At 43.5% G+C, this 23,825-nt stretch overlaps 1 protein-coding gene across 1 annotated transcript in view; it reads left to right on the top strand.

Moving 5' to 3' along the window:
- The first annotated feature begins 4,400 nt into the window (after positions 1 to 4,400).
- RGR (retinal G protein coupled receptor) overlaps positions 4,401 to 23,825 on the top strand; it is a 186,678-nt gene continuing 167,253 nt past the window's right edge. The window contains exon 1 of the mRNA XM_069610816.1: positions 4,401 to 4,649. Coding sequence (XP_069466917.1) covers positions 4,571 to 4,649 — 79 coding nt within the window. The 5' untranslated portion in view covers positions 4,401 to 4,570. The remainder of the gene's footprint in view (positions 4,650 to 23,825) is intronic.

Raw genomic sequence — 23,825 nt, 5'->3', positions numbered from 1 at the left:
CTTGCATCCAGGTGAAACACTGCCCTGGTTTTTACTATGCTATTAATGTGATTTCTGGCTGCACTGTGACTCTCGCATCTAGGTGAAACACTGCCCTGGTTTTTACTATGCTATTAATGTGATTTCTGGCTGCACTGTGACTCTCGCATTTAGGCGAAATACTGCCTTGTCAACCAACTTGCACTGCCAGCTTGCCACCACTTCTGCCTGCCCAGCTCACCGGCCCACATAGGTCTCAGCACTCCTGCTCCCGCCTAGACTACCACACTAGACTGCACACGCCACCTGCCTACACCCTTTAGCCCAAACTTGGAGCTGCCTCTCCACTCTTCCCTGCCTATGACCACTATGAAAACTCCCCCACTCCAAACACTTCACCTTATACTGAGCCTCCTCACCACTATGACACTTGCACTTGCCGCCTCACACCCTCCTAAAGACAGAAACATGAGGCTGAGGGCAAGATTACCCAGCCTACACGAACCATCATCCTACCATAACCACAGAGGTTACATTGATCCTGCAAATAAACGCTCGCAACACACCAAATCTGCCCCTTTCATAACACCTAACCAGTCACCGTCACAAAGAGACACCCCAACTAAAAATAAACAACCTCCTACTACTACACCAGCCAATACCTTATCACTTACTGGTTCACTAGTCAATGCTAGATCCATGGTAGCCCACGCTACAGAGATCTCTGACACCTTAACGAATGAGAACCTAGACCTACTAGTCATAACCGAAACATGGCTCCATGAGGCGGCTGGCCCAGCCATCATGCTAGCAATACCGGATGGCTACCAACTACTAAGAGTTGACAGACCTCACACCAAAGGAGGTGGCCTAGCCATTATCCACAAATCCTCTCTACCTATCAAATTAGCTACTAACGTACTATTCCAATCATGTGAACTCCTTACCGCTAAACTTCACCTCTCGTGCAGCCGCACCCTCACCATGCACGTCATCTACAGACCTCCTGGACCAATAGGATCCTTTGAAGATGACCTAACTAGTATCCTAACCAATAACACTAAAGACCATGCTCAAATCCTACTACTGGGAGACTTCAACTTGGGCTTCAATGACTGTAATGACAAACACGCCCTATCCGTTGCTACACTTTTGAATGACTATGCCTTAACTCAAAAAGTCTCCTCCCCCACTCACGTCAAAGGTAGGACCTTAGACTGGGTTGCTGATCGCAACTGCAACATCAGCATCACTAACATTTTGCCACAATCTTGGCCCGACCACTACTTAATTGTATTCAACGCCTCACTTGACCTCATCCGACCCAAACCCATACTCATGGCCCCGCCTCTCCCCACCAGAAATAAAAAAGATATCACAGCAGAAAGACTCCTACCTCACCTTCTCCCCACACACGACAATCTAGACATTACTACAGACCCTACTCTGCTTGTGGAAGTATACAACAACACGATGACTAAGGCACTAGATCTGATTGCTCCCACCAAAACTCGCAAAAGTAAACAACTCTGTCACCTGAACAATTGGTTCACACCACAGCTGAAAGACCTCAGAATCCATAAAAGAAAGCTACAAACAATTTGGCAACACACACCCACGCTGGAGAACAAAATCAAATTAGCCACATTTGCCAAACAGTATAAAAAGGAAATTATAACCACCAAAAGGAACTCCTTTAACAACAGATTTTCTAAGGCTAAATCAGATACCAAGGAACTATTCTCCATCCTCCGGGAAATGGAATCACCCATACCCCCGACTGATAACATCCCTAAAAATAAACTCTGGTGCACTAATATACAAAATGCCCTCGCGGGCAAAATTAGTCTGCTCCAAACCAAAATCGCTAATAAAAAAGCCGCCCTGCAAACTGAACCCATACCTCACTCAGAGCCGCCCTTAAACCAGCCTAACATTCCTCACCCATTCAGCTTCAGACAAGTAACCATACTAGAGACAGAAAAAATCATACTATCTCTAAAACCATCCAACTGCAAAGGAGACAACTGCCCTCCCCAAATCATAAAAGATGCAGCTAGAGACCTAGCCCCCTTCATCTCTAAACTCATCAATGCATCCTTTAAATCAAACCTAGTGCCCAACAACCTAAAACACTCCTGGGTGCTCCCCCTCCTAAAAAAACAAACACTTGACCCTGCTATACCGACAAACTACAGACCCATCACCACCGTCCCTTTCTTGCTTAAAATCATTGACAGAGTAGCGTATCTGCAAATACAGGATTACTTAGAAGCTAACAACTTACTAGGCTCTCGGCAATCAGGCTTCCGTCCCCTTCATGGAACCGAGACAGCCCTGATTGACCTCAAGACCCAAATTGACGAGTTGAAGGACAATGGCAAATCAGCTATGCTACTCCTCCTTGACCTTTCTGCGGCCTTCGACTTGGTAGATCATGCAGTTTTATGCAATCACCTCAGTTCTGCCGCTCATTTCTCAAGTGATGCCATAGCCTGGGTACAATCCTTCCTGGCAAACCGGACAATGCGAGTATTCTCCCCCCTAGCAGCTGCTGATCCCACACAAGTTTCATGCGGTGTCCCCCAAGGATCTTGTGTATCTCCAACGATGTATAACATCTTCACTAAGCCTCTGTTCGACAAGTTGGATAGACTGGGTGTCATCTACACTAATTACGCTGATGACACGCAGATCCTTATTCCTCTCTCAGGCAACTTCTTGGCGGACACAGCCTTAGTGAATAAGATATATCTCCTCATTCAGGCATGGATGGCATCTCACGTCCTCTGCCTGAACGACGACAAAACTGAGCTACTGATCCTCGGCTCAGAGTTGGCCATCAAAAAATTGGACCCTAATTATGCCTCATTTAACATAGACAATAATATCATTAAAGTGATGCCTGCAGTTAAAACTCTCGGGGTCTATCTTGACTCAGCGCTCAACTTCAAGAAACAAACCAACTCACTAGCATCCTCCACTGCATACACCTGCAAACTGATCCGAGCATGTAGACCATTCCTAACGGAAGCTAGTTGCATTACCCTAGCGAACGCACTTATCATATCCAAGCTGGATTACTGCAATGCCCTATATGCTGGTTCTAACAAATACAACCATGACAAGCTCCAAACGCTCCAAAACAACGCTATCAGAGTAGCCTTAAACATTCCTAACAGAGTTCATATCTCCACCGCTAGGAAGAATATTCACTGGCTAAAAATCAAAGACAGGATTGCGCTTAAGACCTTATCCCTTACCTCCAAATGCCTTAACAACATAGCGCCCCCCTACCTGGCAAACAGAATCAACAAGAGAATCTCAAACCGACCCACCAGAACGACGAATGCCTACACATTAGTGGTGCCCAGATATAAAAAGAGCACAGCGGGCGGCTCCAGCTTCCCGGTCATAGCTGCTCAAACCTGGAACAGACTCCCCCTTGACCTCAGAATGGACCAACCCTACACTAGCTTCAGGCGGAAAGTCCTCACCTGGATTCGCTCCTTCGACACTTAGCCTGACCACCTTACCGACACGTATTCTAGAGACTGCGGATGAGCATAACTAGATTATTGGTCGCCAGACAACCTACTCTATCTACATTTCTGTATTTTCTGTACTGCCTGTATATGCTTTCCTCTCATCTGTACAACCATTTTTTTTTTTGGTATTGTAACTAAGTTCTCAAGTATCCTTGTACTGCCTGCGCCCAGTTACCCTTGCGGGTTTGGTCTTCTGCGCTATACCAAATAAACAAACAAACAAACAAACAAAAAAAAATCAACACACCTCGGGCTCCTGTCTCCTTGATGTTGCTAGTACATAGGCTCTTGGCATAAGACACGCCAAGGTTTATACCTAGGGTAGCCACTGGTAATTATGTGTGTGGCGTGTGGCGTTTGGCGTTACCGTCTATTACGAAAGCGTGTTTTCCTGTATATACTGTGGCGTATTTCATTTGTTCAGCCTTTTGTGTTGAAAGACCTGTATGGACTCTAGTTGGAAATGGAAATCAAGTACTGTATTGCATCCCAGGAAGAATCTGTCTCGCCCTAGTAGATCTAAGGTTTGCTGTGGCTCCACTCCACCTGCCACGCACACACAATTCCACAATTAAAAACTCAATCGCGTCTGCTGCCTCCAAGCCTACTCCATGTGTCCCCCCTCCCAGTGCCTAGCGGTATTAATTATTTTCCACTGTTGCCGAATTAGGACAGATCCCTAATCGTGTCTCGACAAAGAGTTTCTTGTCGAGGTAATGAATGCGCTCCTTTCGCTGCCACATGCAAATACGACTTACAGCGCGAGAGCTCGCGGACTGGGAACCGGGACCGGCTTTCAATTCCCATCATTAGGGCATTCCTCGGGGGATTGCAGCCTTGTCAATAAAGTCCCCGAAGGCGCGGGGGGAAAACGCCGTCTGCTTGCCCTTTCTTTTACATAATAACTTGCATGCGCCAGCACGTGAGCTGGCCCTTTAAGAGGCAGCCCCAACGGGCTCCCGGGTGGATGGAGAGGGGAAGGAGGAGAGCCCACCAGACTGAGGGTACTGCGAGAGGTGTGGATCCCGGATAAAGAGGCAAGGATGGTGACCTCTTACCCGCTGCCCGAGGGCTTCACTGAGATCGAGGTGTTCGGTCTGGGCACTGCCCTGCTCATAGAAGGTATACTTACATGTGTGTATGCATGCATCTATTTGGGTATGCGTGCACCCATGCATGTATACATGCATGACCCCAGTTATGTGTGTGTATGCGTGTGCGCATGCATGTATGCATGTGCATATGTATCTTCGTCTTTTCTGTATCTATGCATGTATTTACAAATATGTGTACAGTATGAATATATATTGGCTTGTGTATATGTATCTTCGCCTGTGTGTATATGTGTATGTATGTATGTATTAACCAATGTGCGTACACTATGAATGTGTTTGTATGTTGGGGTTATCGTGCTCCAGACCAGGTGCATGCAAGGAGTCTCGGGCACCCCGCACTGGTGATGACATATGCCAAGGTAAAGACGCGCAAAAGTCATATTCGTGTACTGATGAGTACTGACACCTGAGTGCGCAGCGAAAAGACACCTTATTCACAGCTGCGCGTTGCTCGCGATAACGTCATCGAATGGCTGGACTCGATCTTGGGACTTGCGACCGCGCATCGATTTCTGGAGCAAGCGCATTATCCCACTGAGCTACACTGGGAGCTTGGATGGAGCTGGCTGATGAGCGAAATCTGGAATGGGGCACGTGATCCGTGGCTTCACACGGTCCCTATGGCAATGGCCACAGACGTGACATGGCGTCTCCTTTTCGCTGCGCAGTGTTGTTCTTAATGGAATCGGCTACGGTTTGTGGAGCTTGTCTATGCGAGCTGAGACAGTCGTGTGCGCAGTAAGGTCCGTGTCAATGTCTGTGAGGCGTTACATAGAACTCGCCAGTCCTTTGTGTGGGGGAAAGGGACGGTCATTTTATAGCCAGTAGCCACTTCCGAAACAAGGTGCGTTGAGGCGAGCGAGGACAGAGCAGCCTGGGGTAATCAATACACGTTGATTGGAAATAATCCGCTGGGCAAGGCAGCTCACGGTTGTTGCCCAGATGCGCGTAGCAGCTCAGGGAAGAAGACAAAACAGCCCAATGGGTTATTGCGCCTGCGGTGGACATCTTTGTGTGCACGTCGATACCTTTAAATTCAGTCCGAGCAGACTGTGCGCCTTTCATACTTAAAAATAAATGAATAACAAAAATAGCTTTCAATGGGGACACATCGCCATCTGTTAGTCCTGTGCTTACATACCCACTGATTTAATAGTCTAAACACGACTTATTTTCAAGACGGACACGAGTTAGAGCGTGCCTCTTAAGAGTTGTATCACTAGGGACTGCCTCAGGCCTTTCAACTTTTTCATTTGAAATTGGTCCGACCCTCAGGGGCCTCCTGGTCAGCTGCTCCCATGTTGGCAGTCTTACTGCACGGCTGCTTATTTCTTTAATTCATGACATGGCCTCATAGGGCCTCATTATGAATCAGCTGGTCTGATATTAAAGTGACGTTATTAACGTATACTGGGCCTTATTACAACTCTGGCGGTAGCCGTGCCCTTATTAACGGCAAGGCTGCCGCCGGAGTTGCATTTTTTCCGGCACCCGTGAATGGGCAAGAACCGGGTCTTGGCGGATCCGGTAATTGCCCATTTGCCGGTGCCAGAATCAAGGGCCTCCCGATCCCCATTCTGCCCCATAGGGCTGAATGGGGATGAGGAGGTCGGATGCACCGGCACATACAGATTTGTGCCGGTGCATCCAACGTGGTCTGCTGACGGGTGCCGTCGCACCCGCCAGGAAAAACCTGGCGGGTGAAACGGCACCCGCGTGCAGAGCACGTAGTATGGCGGTCCGGGAACTACGGTAACGCCATGCTTACCGGTACCATAGTTCCCGGACTGCCATGCTTGTAATGAGGCCCACTGGCAGTTTACGGGACCGGCTGACTACAGGTTTGTGGGTATGGCAAGAGAGTCATCTCCAGCTAAAAGCAGGCACCCTACCGGCAAAAAAGTACGTTATTACCAGCACCAGTATTGCAGGTGCGGTGGTAAAGGCAAACCCCATGGAGTCCTGTGGAATTCCATGGGGATTTACATTGTCACCCCGGCACTCGTAATCCGGCGATAATGCCGCTGCGCCAAGTGCCGGAGATGGTAAGAGCCTTTGCAAGTATCCTGGGATTTACCGCCAGATACCGCCAACCTCATTATGAGGCCCATTATAACCCTGCCGGTCCAGTGTAAAAGTGCCGGTATTTACCAACCCCCAGTGGCATGAAACAGCTGGTATTACCGGCAAGTACCCCCATAGAGTGCTGTGGGACTCCATGGAATGGCGGCGGAATCCGTAGGTGCGTGTGCGGTATTCATACAGGCTAACTTGGAATGAGGCCATAAATATGGTGGCTGGTGTCACCTTAATTCAAGACTTTAGCTGAAGGTCATTGCAGACTGCCTTTGCCGGCGCCCAGCAGAGTTATCACCTCATTACCCTTTACACCGGTTTCGTCTGCATTAACATCTTGCTGACAAAGAACAATTACTAGCTGTTCAGCGTTCATTTAGTGTTTCAGCCCCTTGATGGCGACCTGCCCCATTTTAATTTGCAGCAATGTACGCCTTTGCTGCATTGCTTTCTAGCCATTATTATTTAAGCACCTCATGGGTGCCTCAGCCTGCTTGCCGAACTTTAGGCAAGGGCATCCCAAAACATCATATTGAAATGGGCCGCCACAATCCCTGAAAAATCTTCACCTGGCCCTTTTTATTAATCACTGATGAAATATAAGAGACTTTCTCACAAATTGTCAGTGTAGGAAATTAAATGAGAAGCAAGTGTGTTTACTGAGGACGTTGTGTAGCTCCCACTGCAGAGATTATCATCAGCCGACACCTCGTGGTCCCCAGACAAAGAGTGACATTGAAAGGGATCTCATTGAAAAGATTAGCCTTTAGCTCTTATAAGACCAGTTTGATCTGGTTCTTTATTTAATGCCCCCAAAATCTAGATCAGGGATTTAAAAATCTCCTACTGCGTTTCAAGATGGCAGCTTAGGGATGGGGCGGGGGTGAGAAAACGCAGTGGAGAGGCTCAAGAGGGCAGCGAGTCATTAAACACAATTTAGCATCTTCCTGGGTTTAAATGCACCCTCCCTATATAAGATAGCATTTGAAAGTATACATTTGGCAGAAGTGCTTGGGATCCAACATATATTTTAAAGGGAACAAGCAACCTGATATGAGTAGGCTGTGCTCTGTGGCACTATTTTAGAGAGGACAGGGAGGGGTGCCTGGGCTAGACAGGACCAAGTAGATGGCTTGAATGTGATGTGTTCAAGCCACTCCCTGGGAAAAACAAGAGTCGAGCCCTGCCTGCTCTGAAAAAAGTTTTAAAAAAAATATTACCATGGCTGGCTTTACCACTCCATGGCATCAACCATGACATCAAGACCACCTGTGCAATGGCCCCTGACCGTGCACGAATACTGCAAGCACAATCCCTACAAAGCCCTCACAGCATAGGCAGGCAGGCTCCTACATCACTGTCTGACCCTTTGGAAAGACACATTAAGAAGTGGGCACCCCCTACAGGCATTGCCAGTTACCTTCTTCTGGCCTCCACTCCAGCCTGCCACCTCCAGCACTAATTATGCGCCTGCCTCGCAGCCCTCTGTGAAAGGACCGCATAACGAGCAGGGCAGTGTGGGGAAAAAGCTGCGGTAACGGAGTTACAGCCACATTTGCCACTCCGCCTAACTGTGAGTGTTGCATCATGGTAAATCCTCCCACTTTCGAATGAAAAATCGGTAAAATCAGCAGAATGACTGCTGCTGTGATTTCGCCAGCGGTAATTCCACTGAAAAAACCCCATAGAGTCCAATGGACTCTGAGAAAATGGGGATTTACTCTGCCACTTGTAATCCGGCGGTAATTCCTCCAGGCCAAGTGGTGTAAGGGTAATCCCACTGACCCAAGTGGCTTAACGGTAATTCTGTTGGGCAGTATTTCTACCGCCCAACACGTAATGAGGCCCTTTCTGAGAAGAGCTCATTGCTCCACTCAACCCTACTTTTCTCCTTTCAAATCATTCTCTCCACCCTAAACTCCATCTCAGATCTGTCCGACCCAGCCTCTATGGTAGAAAAGTACAATGAAGTGATGCTTGCCCCTCTGGACACTATCGCACCTCTGAAAATTAGGAAGAGCAAACCCCGCCAACATCTAAATACATGGTTCACACCCCTACTGAAGGACATCAGACAAAAGAAATGCCTCAGCGAAAAAACCTGGAGATCAGACCCCTCAGACACCAATAAAAATAACTTGAAGAAACTAGTTACCCTCTACAAAAAAGAAATCATCCTTGCGAAACAAACATCCTACAACACCCGCATCACCCAAGCCAAATCTAACACCAAAGAATTGTTTGCCATCCTAAAGGAGGTAGAATCCCCTATCCAAGCTCCCGACTCCTGCCTCAAGGACAAGGGGCCTCATTACACGGAAGCGGTAAGGGTTAACGGTCACCGGTAATGCTACCAGTGACCGTTAACCCTTACCGCCTTACTACGAGTTCCTTTTGTGGGACCCGACTTGAACGGCTGGTTTCACCAGCCGTTAAAGTAGGGTACCGCAAAGGGACCTTGGTGCTAATTACGGTACCGCAATTTGCGGTACCGTAATTAGTGTCTTCCCGATTCCCATTATGCCCTATGGGGGCTAAAATGGGAATGGGGAAGGGCCTTGGTGAATGGGGAATTACCGCCCCCGCTCACCTTGGAGTAGGGTGGTAATTCCGCCATCCACCAAGGCGGACACAGTAAAATATCGGCGGCAAACATGGCGCTAATAGCGCCATGGTTACCGCCTACCGTGTAATGAGGCCCAAGAACTGGTGCACAGGCATACAAAACGTCCTTGCTAACAACATAACAATGCTTCAGGCCAAGATCAACAACAATAAAGCGTCTATAACTGTCCCAAATATTGCCACCTCCAAGGTTACCACAAACTCACTACCGGCTCTGAAATCTACCCCATCGCCACCCACATCGGACATCCCGCCCTTCTACTTTCGCAAAGTCTCTACTAAAGAAGTTGAAAAAGTCATCCTCACTCTCAAACCCTCCAACTGCCAGGGTGACACATGTCCAGCCCAAATCATAAAAGATGCTGCCTGTGAACTCTCACCCTTCATTACTAAACTCATAAATGCCTCTTTCAAATCAGGCACCATACCCAGCAACCTGAAACATTCTTGGGCCCTCCCCTCCTCAAAAAGCAAACCCTGGACCCCTCTATCCCAACCAACTACCGCCCCATAACCACTGTGCCGTTCTTACTGAAAATCCTAGACAAAAGTAGCTTATTTACAAATTCAACACCACCTGGAACTAAACCATCTCCTAGGAGTTTGACAGTCCGACTTCAGACCACAGCACGGGACTGAGACTGCACTCCTGGACCTTAAGGGCCAAATAGACACATTAAGAGACAAAGGTACAACCTCACTCCTACTACTCCTCGACCTCTCTGCCGCATTCGATTTGGTAGACCATGCAATACTCTGCAATCACCTGATCACGGTAGCCTACTTCTCCCATGAAGCAGTCGCATGGATCCAGTCCTTCCTAGACAACAGGACAATGCAAGTCTTCTCCCCTTTAGCAGCTGCAGACCCCGCACCTATCTCATGCGGCGTACCCCAAGGATCATGTGTATCCCCTACCCTCTACAACATTTTCACAAAGCCCCTTTTCGATGATCTAGACGGTCTAGGTATCACCTACACTAACTACTCAGATGATACACAGATCCTCATCCCGCTGATGGGAGATTATGACAAGGATTTGGCCTTGTGAATAGAATCTACCTCATCATCCAAGCATGGATGGCCTCTCATGGTCTATGCCTGAATGATGACAAAACTGAACTCCTCATCCTAGGCACCTCCTCCAACATAAAAAAAACTAGGCCACAACTATGACTCCTTTATAATTGACAATAACATCATTACGGTGGCCAAAGTAGTTAAAACCCTCGGCTTCTATATAGACTCCATGCTTACCTTTGGTAAACAAGTGAGTGCCATGGCCTCAGCCACTTCCTACACCTGCAAGTTAATCAGAGCAGCCAAGCCCTTCCTCTCTGCTGATAACTCCGTCACTCTAGCAAGAGCACTAATCCTGTCGGAACTTGATTACTGCAATGCCCAATACGTAGGTAGCAACAAAAACATCACCGCCAAAATACAGACACTTCAAAATAACGCCCTGAGAGCCGCCCTAAACTTCCCTAAAAACGCCCACGTATCAGACCTCAGGAGATCTACTAACTGGCTTTCCACAAAGACAAAATCCTCCTGAAAACAGCTTCCCTTACACACAAATTCCTTAACCAAGCAGCCCTACAATACCTTATAGACAGATTCACCAGACAAACAGGCTCTCGCCCCTTAAGAAAAGTCAACTCCAACCTTTTACTAGTACCCAGATTCAAACTCACTAAATCTGGGGGGAGCAGCTTCGCTGTCAAAGCAGCACAATACTGGAACTCCCTCCCCCCTGCCCTAAGGGAAGATCTCCCCTACCGGCAATTCAGATCCAATCTGATCCAACGGCTAAAAGAACATGATGCCTAACCTCACCTTACTGACATCTGGGATATCAGGCATACTATGTATATTTATTCTGCTTTACTTATATGCCACTCCTGTCTTCTTGTAAATTGACTGTACATACTCTGTGTCTCCTTGACATTACATGCCACCAGGGGCGTTTCTAGGGGGGGCTAAGGGGGTTATAGCCCCTGATCTTTTGGTTGTAGCCCCGGATAGAATCTCAGGAGCTACAGCCAAAAGACTAGCTAGCCCCCAGTCCCAACAGTAACGACATCAGCTTAGCCCCGGGTCTTTTCCAGACCTAGCAACTCCCCTGCATCCCACAGCATTGTAACCGCAGCTGTACCTCTATGCTTGAATCTGTAACCTGTAACCTAAGTTGAACAGTCCTCTTGTTGCCTTTGCGCCCAAATACCCCTGGGTCTGGTGCGCTACATAAATAAATAAACAAACAAACAAACAAATCCTTTCCCCTTTCTGAACTCCCCCCTTCTGTTCTTTTCCCACTCCTGAACACTCCCTCCCCTGATTACCCTTACCGTTCCAGCAATCTTTACTAGCCCCGCTACCCACCGGTCATGCTGTCATGTCCAGGGCGTGCCGCACTACGTCCAATGCTCTGCTGCTCCCCAGCCAGGCTTTTGCTTTTTAAATCCCATGCACTGATACATACTAGGGTGCAGCAGACATCATGGGCTGGATTCTAATCAGCGTCCATGACTCCTGCAATTGATCATTTGAGTGACCAGTAACCCGAACAAAAGCCCCTAATAAATGATAATTAAGGCGCATGCTTACTGGTAAGAAATACAACAGGAGCGTGATGGCGCATTCATTTGGAAATGCCTAACACACTCATTTCCATGGAAACTGTCCACATCTGTTACTTCTCTCATGACAAACTGAGTCACCTAATCAAATGACCATTTTGAAACTATTTAATTTCAATGACCTCTATAATTTGATACACATAAAAGAGATTTATTTTGTGGAACTTGGCATCATACATAATAGCAATCTGCATGCCTGTGTCAAAAACGGACTCTAAGCATGTAACCTTATCAGGCAGTTTAATTTCAGACCTCTCAACTCAACTGTATTTAGTGGGTATCAATCACCCTGCACTCAATTGATACCCGATAGCCCTCCCAAGACTTCAATGAGCTCTCATCCACCTAAAACATCAGATGTTGCCCACCTTAGAAACTCAATAGGTTGACAGGTATCTTCATTTGATGTTGGGTTTGAAAGTACAATTTCAAGCCCCAGAAGAGAGTTTTAGGCTCAAATTACTTTATGTGTTGGCACTTGTAGTCTTCTCTACAGGAAAGGGAACACTCAACACTTTGAACAGTTTTTCTTAACCGGTTTCTACATGAAAGCATATATGTGTATGTTGCTTTAGTTTCTGATATGTGTACTTTTCAAGTCATCTTCATGAAGCAGAATGTTAATGCATCCTGTGGAAGCCAAAGGTGAACACATATCTACACCGACTAGAGATGAGAACATATTTTGTGCCCAAATTGCAGACGGGGATCAATTCCTAATTTTAGCACATAACTAAAAAGTGTGTCTACCCGGGTAAATGATGTCATCTGCCAAAACTGGGAGTTTGTAAAGATAATTCAATGTACAGTGCCGCTGTTGAAAAAACAGACTTAAGCATGGCTTCGTTTATAGTAGTGGCAGTGTATATATAATAACAGAAGCGGCAGCTCATATACTGCAAAACCATTATTTGTCTCTTGGCAGACTCATGGTAACTTGTAACAACTCATGGTGTGCAGTACACATGCCAATAACATAACATAGCATGATGCTCTTGAGTTACAAAGGCTGAAATTACACTAGGGCTTTTTGGGTTACTTCCTGCCCACAGATAATGAACACCAGGCTGACCTAGCCTCCCCAAGCCACTACCTACTGAATGAATAGCACTGCATCCCTGTCTCCGCCTCTCTTTTGCTGTCCACACTCTGGGGTATCCCCCTTTGCCTATCGTATGGAGTTAATGGGAGGCCTAACCCAATTCTGCCAGATTTGAGTCTTTGACTGGGTGGCTGCAAATGCAGGCCCTAGGAAACCTGAGATACTGGCTTCAGGGTAGGCCATCACTTGCATTCAGAAGTGTAGGTGATTACATGTCTTGAATCAAACAGGAACACTATTCTCAATCAATTTACACAGTATTGTGCAGGAGAAAACTTTTCGTGATGATGTCAATGTTTGGTCCGCATGATGTCACTGAAAATCAACTTTGAAAACAATGTGCAACACAATTCTCAAACCACAGATTTAAGATATGTATATTTTACCCAATGTAATGTAACTGTCATTTGTATAGAGTGCCTTCTCCCATTAGTATGGCCTCAAAGCATTGTAGTTGAACGCCTTTGGTGACCGAAGTCTAAGGTACAGAAAATGTGTCACACAAGATAAGAATGCGTGTGTGCATTTTAGCCAATATGAAGGGAGGTAGGGGCGGCCAAGTCCCTGCTAGCTACCCATGTATAGCTGGCATGTGGATGCATGCTGTGAGTTAGTCTGGAGAGTATGTGAGTGCAGGAGACTCATTATGTGTCCAGCTAGACCAAACTGTTGTTGTCGGGAACAGCTGCATTCTTATGGCCGAGGTATTGTGCAATGTGTCTTACTGTAGTGAACGATAGCAGATTTGTGTGAATGGGTTGCCATGCCTTTGGCTATCTTCCATAAGCATGGAGTGTGATATGTACCCTTGTGTCTTGGCTGGTTTCTTAGTTTCGTAGATGCAGCTGAATTTAGAAGAGGGTGAATTCAAAGCACAGCTACATTCTTCAGAGTGGCTATATTCAAAATGTGTCTGAATTTAACTCAGAAGCTATACGCAGAATGCAGCTGGTTTTAACTCTGTGGCTTTACTCAAAATGGTGCTAACTATATAACACAAGAATGCAGCTGAATTTAAAACATTGCTATAATCACAATGCAGCTAGATTTAGAAGGGTGTGAGTTGAAGGCGCGGCTAAATTCTTTAAAGTGGCTATACTGAAAAGGCAGCTAAATTGAACACATTTGGCTCAACTCAAAATGTAGCTAAATTCAACCCAGAGGCTATACTTAAAAGGCAGTCAGATTTAAATGGAGGCGAATTCTAAGCAATGCTATATTCTACACAGTGGCTATGCTAAAGAATGCAGCCACATATAACACAGTGGTTACACTAGAAAGAGCTGCTGAATTTAATATAGAGGCTATGCTAAAAATGCAGTTAAGTATAAAATGCCCTAAATATAACATATGTTTGCCTTTATTCAAAATACAGCTAAATATAACACATTGGCTATACTCAAAAGGCAGCTAAATATAACACTGCCTACACCCAAAACGTATCTAAATTCAGCACAGCGGCTATCCGAAAAACGGCAGCTAAATATAAGATATTGGCTATGCTCAAAATGCACTAAATATAACACATTGGCTATGATCAAAATACAGCTAAATATAACACACTGACTATACTCAAAAGGCAGCTAAATATAAAACTAGCCATACTCAAAATGCAGCTAAATTCAGCACAGTGGCTATACTCAAAATACAGTTAGATTTAAATGGGGCAGGTTCTAAGCGAAACTAAATTCCACACAGAGGCAATGCTCAAAAGATAGCTAAATTCAGGATAGTGGCAGATTTATATGGGCTTGGGTTCTAAGTGAGGTTACATTTTACAGAGAGGCTATAATCAAAAGTGCAGCTAGATTCCACACAGTGGCTAAACTCACCAGGCAGCTGAATTTAAAATAGTGGCTATACTAAAAAATGCATCTAAATTCAACACTGTGACTATACTCAAAGGGCAGCTGCGTTTAAAACAGTAGTAACATTCAAAATGTTGATACATTTAACAGTGGCTATACACAGAAGCCAGCTGAATTTAACACAGAGTATATATACTCAATGGGCAGCTAGATTTAATAGTGGGTGATTTCTAAACAAGGCTAGATTCTACGCAGTTAATATACTAAAAAACACAGCTAAATTCTACACAGTGACCATACTCAAAAAGGCAGCTGAAATCCAAACAGTGGCTATTTTCACAATGCAGCTAAACCTAACACAGTGACTACCCTAAGATGGCAGCTAAATATAACAAATTGATTATACTCAAAATGCAACTAAATTCAGCACAGTGGCTATACTGAAAAGGTAGTTAGATTTAAATGGGACAAGTTCCAAGTAAGGTACATTCTACACAGAGATTATACAAAAAAGGCAGCTAAAACCAACACAGCGGCTACATTCATAATGCAACTACATTTAACACAGTGGCTATACAAAAAAATGCAGCTAAACGCATCACAGTGTCTATACTAAAAATGCATCTAAATTTAACACAGTACCTATGCTCAAAATGCAGCTACATTCAACATGGTGGCTATGCCCCAAATGCAGCATAGATGATACATAATGTTAGAGAAGTCAATGTCAATAAAGTAATATGGACTCATAAGATAAAATGAACATGGGGAAATCTAAGACGAAAAGTGCAGATATTATATCAACATCTCTCTATATAAACAGTACTTTACCCAATAGGGAATATTCACTGGTGTAACTTGAACATGACACATTACTTAAACTATAAGTAAACTCAAGTTATATAAAATACTTGATAAACTACTGCTGAAACATTGTACTTTGTTTATTCAATCACTCCGAGACAGAGTCACAGAAAACATTGAAGAAAGAATTTGTAATTTGTTCCAAAGGAAATCAGTGAATTTAATATCTCTATCCAATAAAATTCTTTCTGTGATAATTTCTCAGTTGTATTGCCTCCTTATTCCAGTAGTCAATGACCTCTAGTAATTGATATCTGACCTGGCTTACTTTATGTTCCAATGCATTACAGTGTCTTGCTAATGGTAACTTGCCATATTTCAATCTTGTATTAGATCAATGCTTAGTCTATCTTATTTTAACTTTTCAGGCACTTTGGCTGACATAAGAAATGCCACACGGACATCTAATACTGTAAATCACCTTAGCAGTCTCACATGTGGCAACATGTTTCAATTAAATCTTTCATCTTGAGCAAGGATTGTATGCCATGTTACCTTTTTATAGGTTCTGACAAATAATTCAGACAATGTAAAAAACATCTTTTGAGCATCTCCTTGTAGTTTGGTAGATGCCAGGTCAGAATAACCTTTTACAAAAAATGGATACACATCCCACATTTGTTATTCACTTAACCCATCCCCCCACATATATATGTAGTGCCACATATATATGTAGTGAAATGTGTTTTTTAAATATCAGTATTCCGGGCTTTGCAGTGATGGTCTGCAATATTTTGTAGTAATTCCTTCGAATATTCGATCATAGATTTCAAAGAATTGTGGTCCAAAACATGTAAATACTGAAATTGATACATGAAACAATTGACGTATGATGGAGCCGTGATTGCTTCTGATGAGGTTCCTGATACCTTCAATAAAAACATCTTTATTGAGCGTAATTGTGGTGTAACACAAAGACAAGTAAGAGTATAATGTATTCCTTATGTGCTCCCATAGTTTCTTACTGTAGCAGCAACATTCCACGGAAGCAAATCCTAAATCCTGTGAAATCATCCTATATAAACTGTTCATATCAAGAGACAAAACAGTATCTTCAGAATACTGATATTATCTAAAATATTCAAACTATTTGTGGGATCCTTAATGTATATACACGGTTTCTCTGCAATAGGTTGGAAAAAGTCATCAATATATTGCCCAAGGAGTTGTAGGACCCCATCTGTAGCTGCTTACTATATGATAGGCTAACCTACTGGTAGTGCCACAGGTTTGTGTTCTTTAGGCATTATATTAGAATAGGAGTAATAGGATCTTTGGCAGTAAAAAATGGTTGGTTTTCTCAGTAATTGATTTAGGTTCTAATACATATACCAAAATAATCTCATCAACAAAACGTTGATATTCTCAAAGGGGATTATGCTCATTAACAATATAAGTGTGAATACCAGTACGCTTACGATAACACTCCTCCCCACAATAGGTAGATTCCAAAAGGACTAGAGTCTCTCCTCTATCACTGGATTGAAATGTCAACTACAAAAGGGTATAAAACGACTTCAAGCATTTAGATCTTTTAAACTCAAACTAGGAAAATTAAATATTACATTTCAATTTAGAGAACATGCTTAGTGTTACTTGTTCCAAATGTTCAATAGGAGGAAGATAGATAAATGAGCAAAGAGTGCTTTGTGCTTTAAATTCCACATATTCAAAATAGAAAACTGACTTACTCATGAATGAAATCCCCCATTTCATTTTCACCTTCCCTGTTAATGAAACAAGGCAACTTCTGTGTCAAATAATGAAGTTGAATAGTTTGGAATTTAACTAATTCCTCTATTTATAAACACTGTTTTCATGTGAAGCCAACATGTGTTTTGAGCATGTTGACTATTCACCATCAATATCAAGGTGGGTTTGAAAAAGTAAGAGGTGACCTTCCAGTGATCACTACTGTTGTTTTATTGACCTAAGATTAACAACTCCCAAGGATGTACAAATAACATATACATTTCACCTTCATTGGGGATTGAGAGGTCATTTTCCTAAACAAAAAAACACACATGCACAGTGCCACGTTTTAGCCATCATAGGTGTTTTAACTGAAATGGCATTTTCTACAAACACAATGCAGTTAAAGGGTGTTTTATTACTTTTCCAACCCTCCTTAATATTGGTGATTAATGGTGAATATGCCCTAATGCTCTAAACTCAAAGATGTGAGCCTACATTTACGGGTAAACCCTAATGAGGTTGAAATGTGGATATGGTTGGTTATTGCATCCTTGAATGCTATCGGTCTTGGGATGTTAAAACTATGTATAAAATAGCACTGGTCTATAAGTCAGAGACATTACTGCAAAAAATACACCTTTCAGCTAATTGGCATAGTGCATTAATTCACAAAAGTGAGCAAATCACATTTAATTTCGAGTATCTCTTTCTCTAAAAAATCTATCACTGTTTTCATTCCTGAATAGTCTGAAGTATGAGGTCTAGAAACATCTATTCAAAATACAATTCAAATAAGGCATCATTACAAATTTGGCGGTATTCTGGTGGTAAACCTGCCGGAATACTGCCCAATAAAATTACTGTTACCACCTCTTAGTCTTTCCGGATTTACCCCTGGATTCCAAATGGTGGTGGCAGTGTTAGTACCCATTAATTTGTAGTCCATGTGACTCTATGGGGGATCTCAGCAGAATTAATGCGACAGTAATTCTGCTGATTTTGCCGATTTGTCAGAGGAAAGTGGGAGGAAATCCCCCACTCCAGGACCCCGCTCCAGGACCAAACTGGTAGTATGGCGCAGCGGGAGGTGTTATGGTAATTATGTTAACAAACACACTTTCCAATCGATTTTTGTGTGAATCAGAAATGACAGTCTCTTCATTCTTTTCAAAGGATCTTTTGTGATTTTAGTAATACTTGTCTCTTCGATTAACCCTAATATTGCACAAGCTTCTCCAGAAGTAAATCCCAACACATTGGCTCTTCTATCAGTAAAGTCTTCAGTATGTTAATACATTTAGAATCAAGTTTTCAATTTGCGAGATGTTCGCTTTCACTCTTCAAATCCAAAACTTGAAGCGGGCACCACCGCAAACCACTGCAAACATTTATTAACACCTTCAAAAAATAGTAATGCATAATTAATTATAAAATTGAATGAATTGGTGCCCACTTCAACATTTCACTTCTATACATAGTGTGAGCAGGTGTCATGTTGTTTTACATTTTTTATTAAGCATATGGTTTAGAAAAAATAACACCTTTCTGCCATCAAAATTGATCACACATTAAGGGAAAGAAGAAGTAGTTAAGAAATGACAAGAAAATACACAAGAGGAAATTCAGTAAAACACCTGGCCAAGACAGGGGCACTGCAAGTGAATTAAATCTTAGTCAACATGCAGGATTGCACCCCAAGTAACAACTACCTTCAGACTCCTGTATAGTAGTTTGTGGGTGACCCTGCTTTCACAAATTCCCTACGAAGTACCCCAACCTAGGATTTGTGTTCCTCAAAAGAGTCAAACACTTCCTTTAAGAAGGCTAGCAACGCTAATGTTAGAGAGATCTTAGTCCTCTGGATGAACAAGGACCACCAGGCGTCAGCATCCAAAGTTCTGGTCTCACAAAAGAATTTTCCCAGTAGCTGAGATCTAATGTACCTTAGTGCTGGGCATAATAAGACTAGATGGTAAAGTGTTTCGTTATCAGGCTCACATAATCTGCAGGTAGTATTGCGCATTTCCAGTGGCTTCCTTCTCTCTGTGACTTATTTTGTTGGATAAAGGTTCAGTCGGAAATGCATAAACTGAGTGTGCAAGTGTCTACTGGGGAATTTGGATAGATAGGCCAGAACCGAGCCCCGAGCCCTGATTTCTGGGATCGACTTGCCATTTATTTTACATTTGGCCTTGGCTTCCAATGTAATGATGCAATCATTCCCCAACAGTTTGCGCTTTACTTGTGTGTTTTTCTTTTAACAAATCATCCTTGCTTAAGTTTGCAGTAGTCAAAAGTGAATTACAAGCTGCACTCCATTCCACCAGGGAGGGCTCAGCTTTCTCTGCTAGTGCTTTTTTTAAAACAGCAAATCCCCAGCTTCATTCAAACTGAGGCACTTGCTGTAAAAGGCGAGTGATTTCCAAGCCACTACCACGTACAAAGAGTTGAGGCCCAGCTCTGTTCTTATTGCCTGGACAAGCATGCAATTTGGCAGGGATAGGACACGCTTCCAAAATATTCCTTCTAGCATCGGCCAAACTTCGAAGGACAGAGATAGTGAAGCTTCCGTGCAATAGGTTAGAATTGGAGTAACCTTCCTATGATAGAAGTCAATCAGTGGAAACAGAGAAAACCTGCAATGCATGCTCATAATCATTCTGGCCTGGCAGCCCAGTTATGTGCCTTGCTGCGCAAGATGTTTTCCTGGTAAGCGTCAGTCGCACTGTTACTTAGGCACTTTCTGAGGTAAGTCAGAGAGATTACTTCCATGATTTACTGTCCTTTTAGGAACCATGTATGGCCCTTAGGTCTTCTGCCAGTAGAGTCACCAGAGTCAATATTCTGGAGTTCTTCACATTAATCTTTAAGCCATTATTTTAAATAAAAAGTTCCAGACCGTTCAGCTGTCGCTGCAGCCTAACCTGTGTCTGGTCGATCAACACCAGGTCATCAGCTTACAGCAGTAAAGGTTAAAGGTTAGCCTGACAATTTTGGTGGAAAACATCTGGTGCTTGTAAAAGCTGTGTCAATGTCTCTTGAGTCCGTTCTCTGTTACAATTGGCTTGGATCAATGTCCCAATCTATCCAATCTGACCAATAAAGTTGTTCCAGTATGTAAGGCTTTAATGGGTTCAGAAATGTCTTTTGGGCAATCCCAGAGCTAACATTTTTTCCACAAGATACTTCTGTTAACAGAGTCAAAAGCATGAGCAAGGTTGATGGAGGCCAGGTATATCTTAGCTGACTTTTCCGCCCTCACCCTTGTCTTTAGTAAGTTAATTAGAAAAAGATTTAGAGCCGTGCTGATTCCTTTTACAAAACCAGCTCGGCAAATATCACAGTGATTTGTTTGCGTACTCCATTTTGTTAGACCTTTAAGGATCATTGCAGCAAACAATTTTCAGATCATGCCAAGTAGGGCACGGCCTATAATTTTCTGGGTCTGATCTACCACCCTTTTTGAATACCGGCACTATGATTGAGTGCGTCCTTGATTGTGGAATTCTCTTGGTCTTTTTGATTTGATCAAATGAACACCATGAATGAGGCCCATTCCTCCGGGTGGTTCTTTAGCATTTTATTAGAGATGCCGTCTGGGCCAACAGCTCTGGATTTTCTTGCTGAACTTATTAAAGACAAGACTCTGTCCTTGTCTGCCGTGAAAGTCCAGAATGGCAGAAGGGCTATCTATTCCACTGGTCTCTCATTTCCGGATTGCGCAAACAAGAGCTTGAAATGGGCTTCCCAAACTTCTGCTGGCACTGGGTTAGATAGTAAGCCATGCTGAGGGTTGTTTGTGCCATTAAAGATCTTCCATACTTCTGCTGTGTTTTTTGATGCAATCAATTCTAGCATCTTTTCTGCGTCTCTTTGAAGCATGAGGTGCTTGTGATTTGCAAGTCAGTTTTGTACTGCTGTTTGATCTTCTTCATGCTTTTATCCATCAAAGCCAAACCATTTTTCTTGAGCTGCCTCACTTGTTAAGTGCAGATTTCCTGGAGGCTACTTCCTTGTCAAAACAGTGACGGTTCATAAATTAAGGCTTCAGGACCCTCTGTCTTTTCTCAGCATAGGCCATTAGTACGTCAGTATAGTCTAGATTAGGGCCTAGAAGATGATTCATTCTGTTATCAGAGATCCCTTTTAAGACTTTTGTCATGTCATTTATGTTCTCTGGAAGTATTTTCAGCCTGGAGTGTCCTGCATTTCTACCTATGTTCTGGTACTTTCGGTCAAGCTCAACCTTGTTCCATTTGCTAGAGGTGATCCTTAAGATGTTATGATCACTGTACTTAGTAAGCACTATCTCCATGCGTTGCAATTTTGCATGTATAAAGTCTGAGGCAAAGAAATCATTCAGAATCTTTGTCTCTTTCCCCCTTTTCCATGTTGGCCTGGACGGGATGTCCTATTGGAGGTGACCGTTGGCCCTTCTTATGTTCCGCGCAGCTAACAATTCTCTCTATCTCAAGCCTCTCGCAACAGCTTATGTAGTGGACGACGTAAGATCGGTGATTAAACACTGTAGGTTCAAATTGCCACACACAATGAAGTCTGGGTTGGGCCATTTGCCCAAGGCCTCGCCGGTCAGCCCCAGAACTAACTGTTCAAATGATGCTGCTAGAGGGGATCCGAAGTTCCAATAGAGGTTCAGTAACATGATCATTCTTGGTGGTTCAGCGTTTGAATAGTCCAACTGTAGGGTCAAAGCCTTTATTAATGGCGTTGGATAGCTAATCTCAATAACTTTCAATCCTCTTGTGTGTTTAATTGCAGTAAGAAGCCCAGCCATAGGCTGCCCTTTAGGACCTTTCATTGGCTGGTTCAGGTATACTGTAAAGCCCTCCAAAACAGGAGGTACACGCAGCCAGGTCTCCTGCAAAAAAAACAAATCTTATTGAGCGAAATCCCAATCGCCAGTTGCAAATAAGTGCAAGAATTCTGTGGTGTTCCAAAATATGAATATCATGGATGGTGTTTCGGGTGCGACGGCCTTCTTTAAACGTTATGACCTAGGGCTTTTTCTTGCATGAGCGCCTGCTATTTAAACAGGGTGGCAGTTCCTAGTTTTCACGTCACACTCTGAATAGTAAAATGTCCCACTTTTTCATATATGTTTCAAAGCCCAATCTGATCAAAGCACTTTTTCTTGTAAAGGGTAAATGCTGGTAATGACAACTTTTAGGTAAGCCTTGTGTGAGGGGCAGGCAGTGTACACATAAGCATCTCTTATTACTGCCAGAAGATCAGATGACTCATCAAATGAAGAGAGAGGAACAGATGAAATGGATCCTAGAGACATGATAGAATGGAGTGGAAAGGTGGGAGCTGTTCAATGAAGTGATCAGGCAGCCAAACCTGAATACAAAGGAATTGACGTCAAATATATGCACATCAAGTACACTAATAATGAACCATAGGGGCCATCATCAGCGTTTATCCCATTAAAGCACTCAAGTACTCAGCAGAAAAGGACCCCAAATCTCCCTGAAAAAGTTGAAACTATACGCAAGGCCCATGAAATGGTTGTTGTAACTCAAAAATGATAAAGTGATAATAAAGAGTATAAAGATACCCACAATCATGCTGGAATCAAAAACATGCATTGGCAAACCTAACAGGTTTGACTTTTCCTTCGGCAGACATATTCCCCCATTCAGATATGTTTAACATTACAACTTTCGAATGTTACAATGTTCTTTTTTTTTGTTATTGTCACAATGAGATGCATAGCATGCTGCCACTGTTCTTTACATGTTCTTTTCAAAACATAGCAATAATAAAATGTAAGTACTAGTCTGTACATATCCTATATACAACGCAAACGCACTGGACATCGGTTTTTGGATCTTGGAAAATAGACAGTAATACCATCGTACAACTTGTTATTTGCCACACATAAGGTAAATATCATCACATGTGCATGTGCTGCTGTCCTATGACTAGCCCTGCTGCTCAAGTCCCAATAATGGCATCATATGGCAAAGTAACAGTATGTAAGGTATAGTCTTGCAGGTTTTGCCATTATATGGCAAAAGCGGTGAGCCCGAATACTTACACCATATGATAGGTAAGTCATCATTTGTAAGAGATAGCCTTGTCGGCTCTTCCATTGTATGTCTAGTACAGCCTTCACACCTTGAAGATGGCATCATATGTTGGGTAAATCACCATATTTTATATCCTCATTGCTTTTAACGTCAATGGCTAAGAGTAGCCACCAATAGCATAATGCCACCATCAGTACTTTTAAATTATTAAGCACGTCCTACAGAAAAAAGAAAGCTCACACCGGCTCTGGTCACTTTTCTTCATTTTAAAAGACCCTCACTGGTGCCATTAAACAATTTGTATTTCGGACTACAATGGGC

The sequence above is a fragment of the Ambystoma mexicanum genome, chromosome 8, assembly GCF_040938575.1.
Source record: "Ambystoma mexicanum isolate Mex_15411 chromosome 8, UKY_AmexF1_1, whole genome shotgun sequence".
NCBI classification, from domain to species: Eukaryota; Metazoa; Chordata; class Amphibia; order Caudata; family Ambystomatidae; genus Ambystoma; species Ambystoma mexicanum.
The sequence above is the reverse complement of the archived record's forward strand: the minus strand, read 5'-3'. Positions and strand labels throughout refer to the sequence as shown.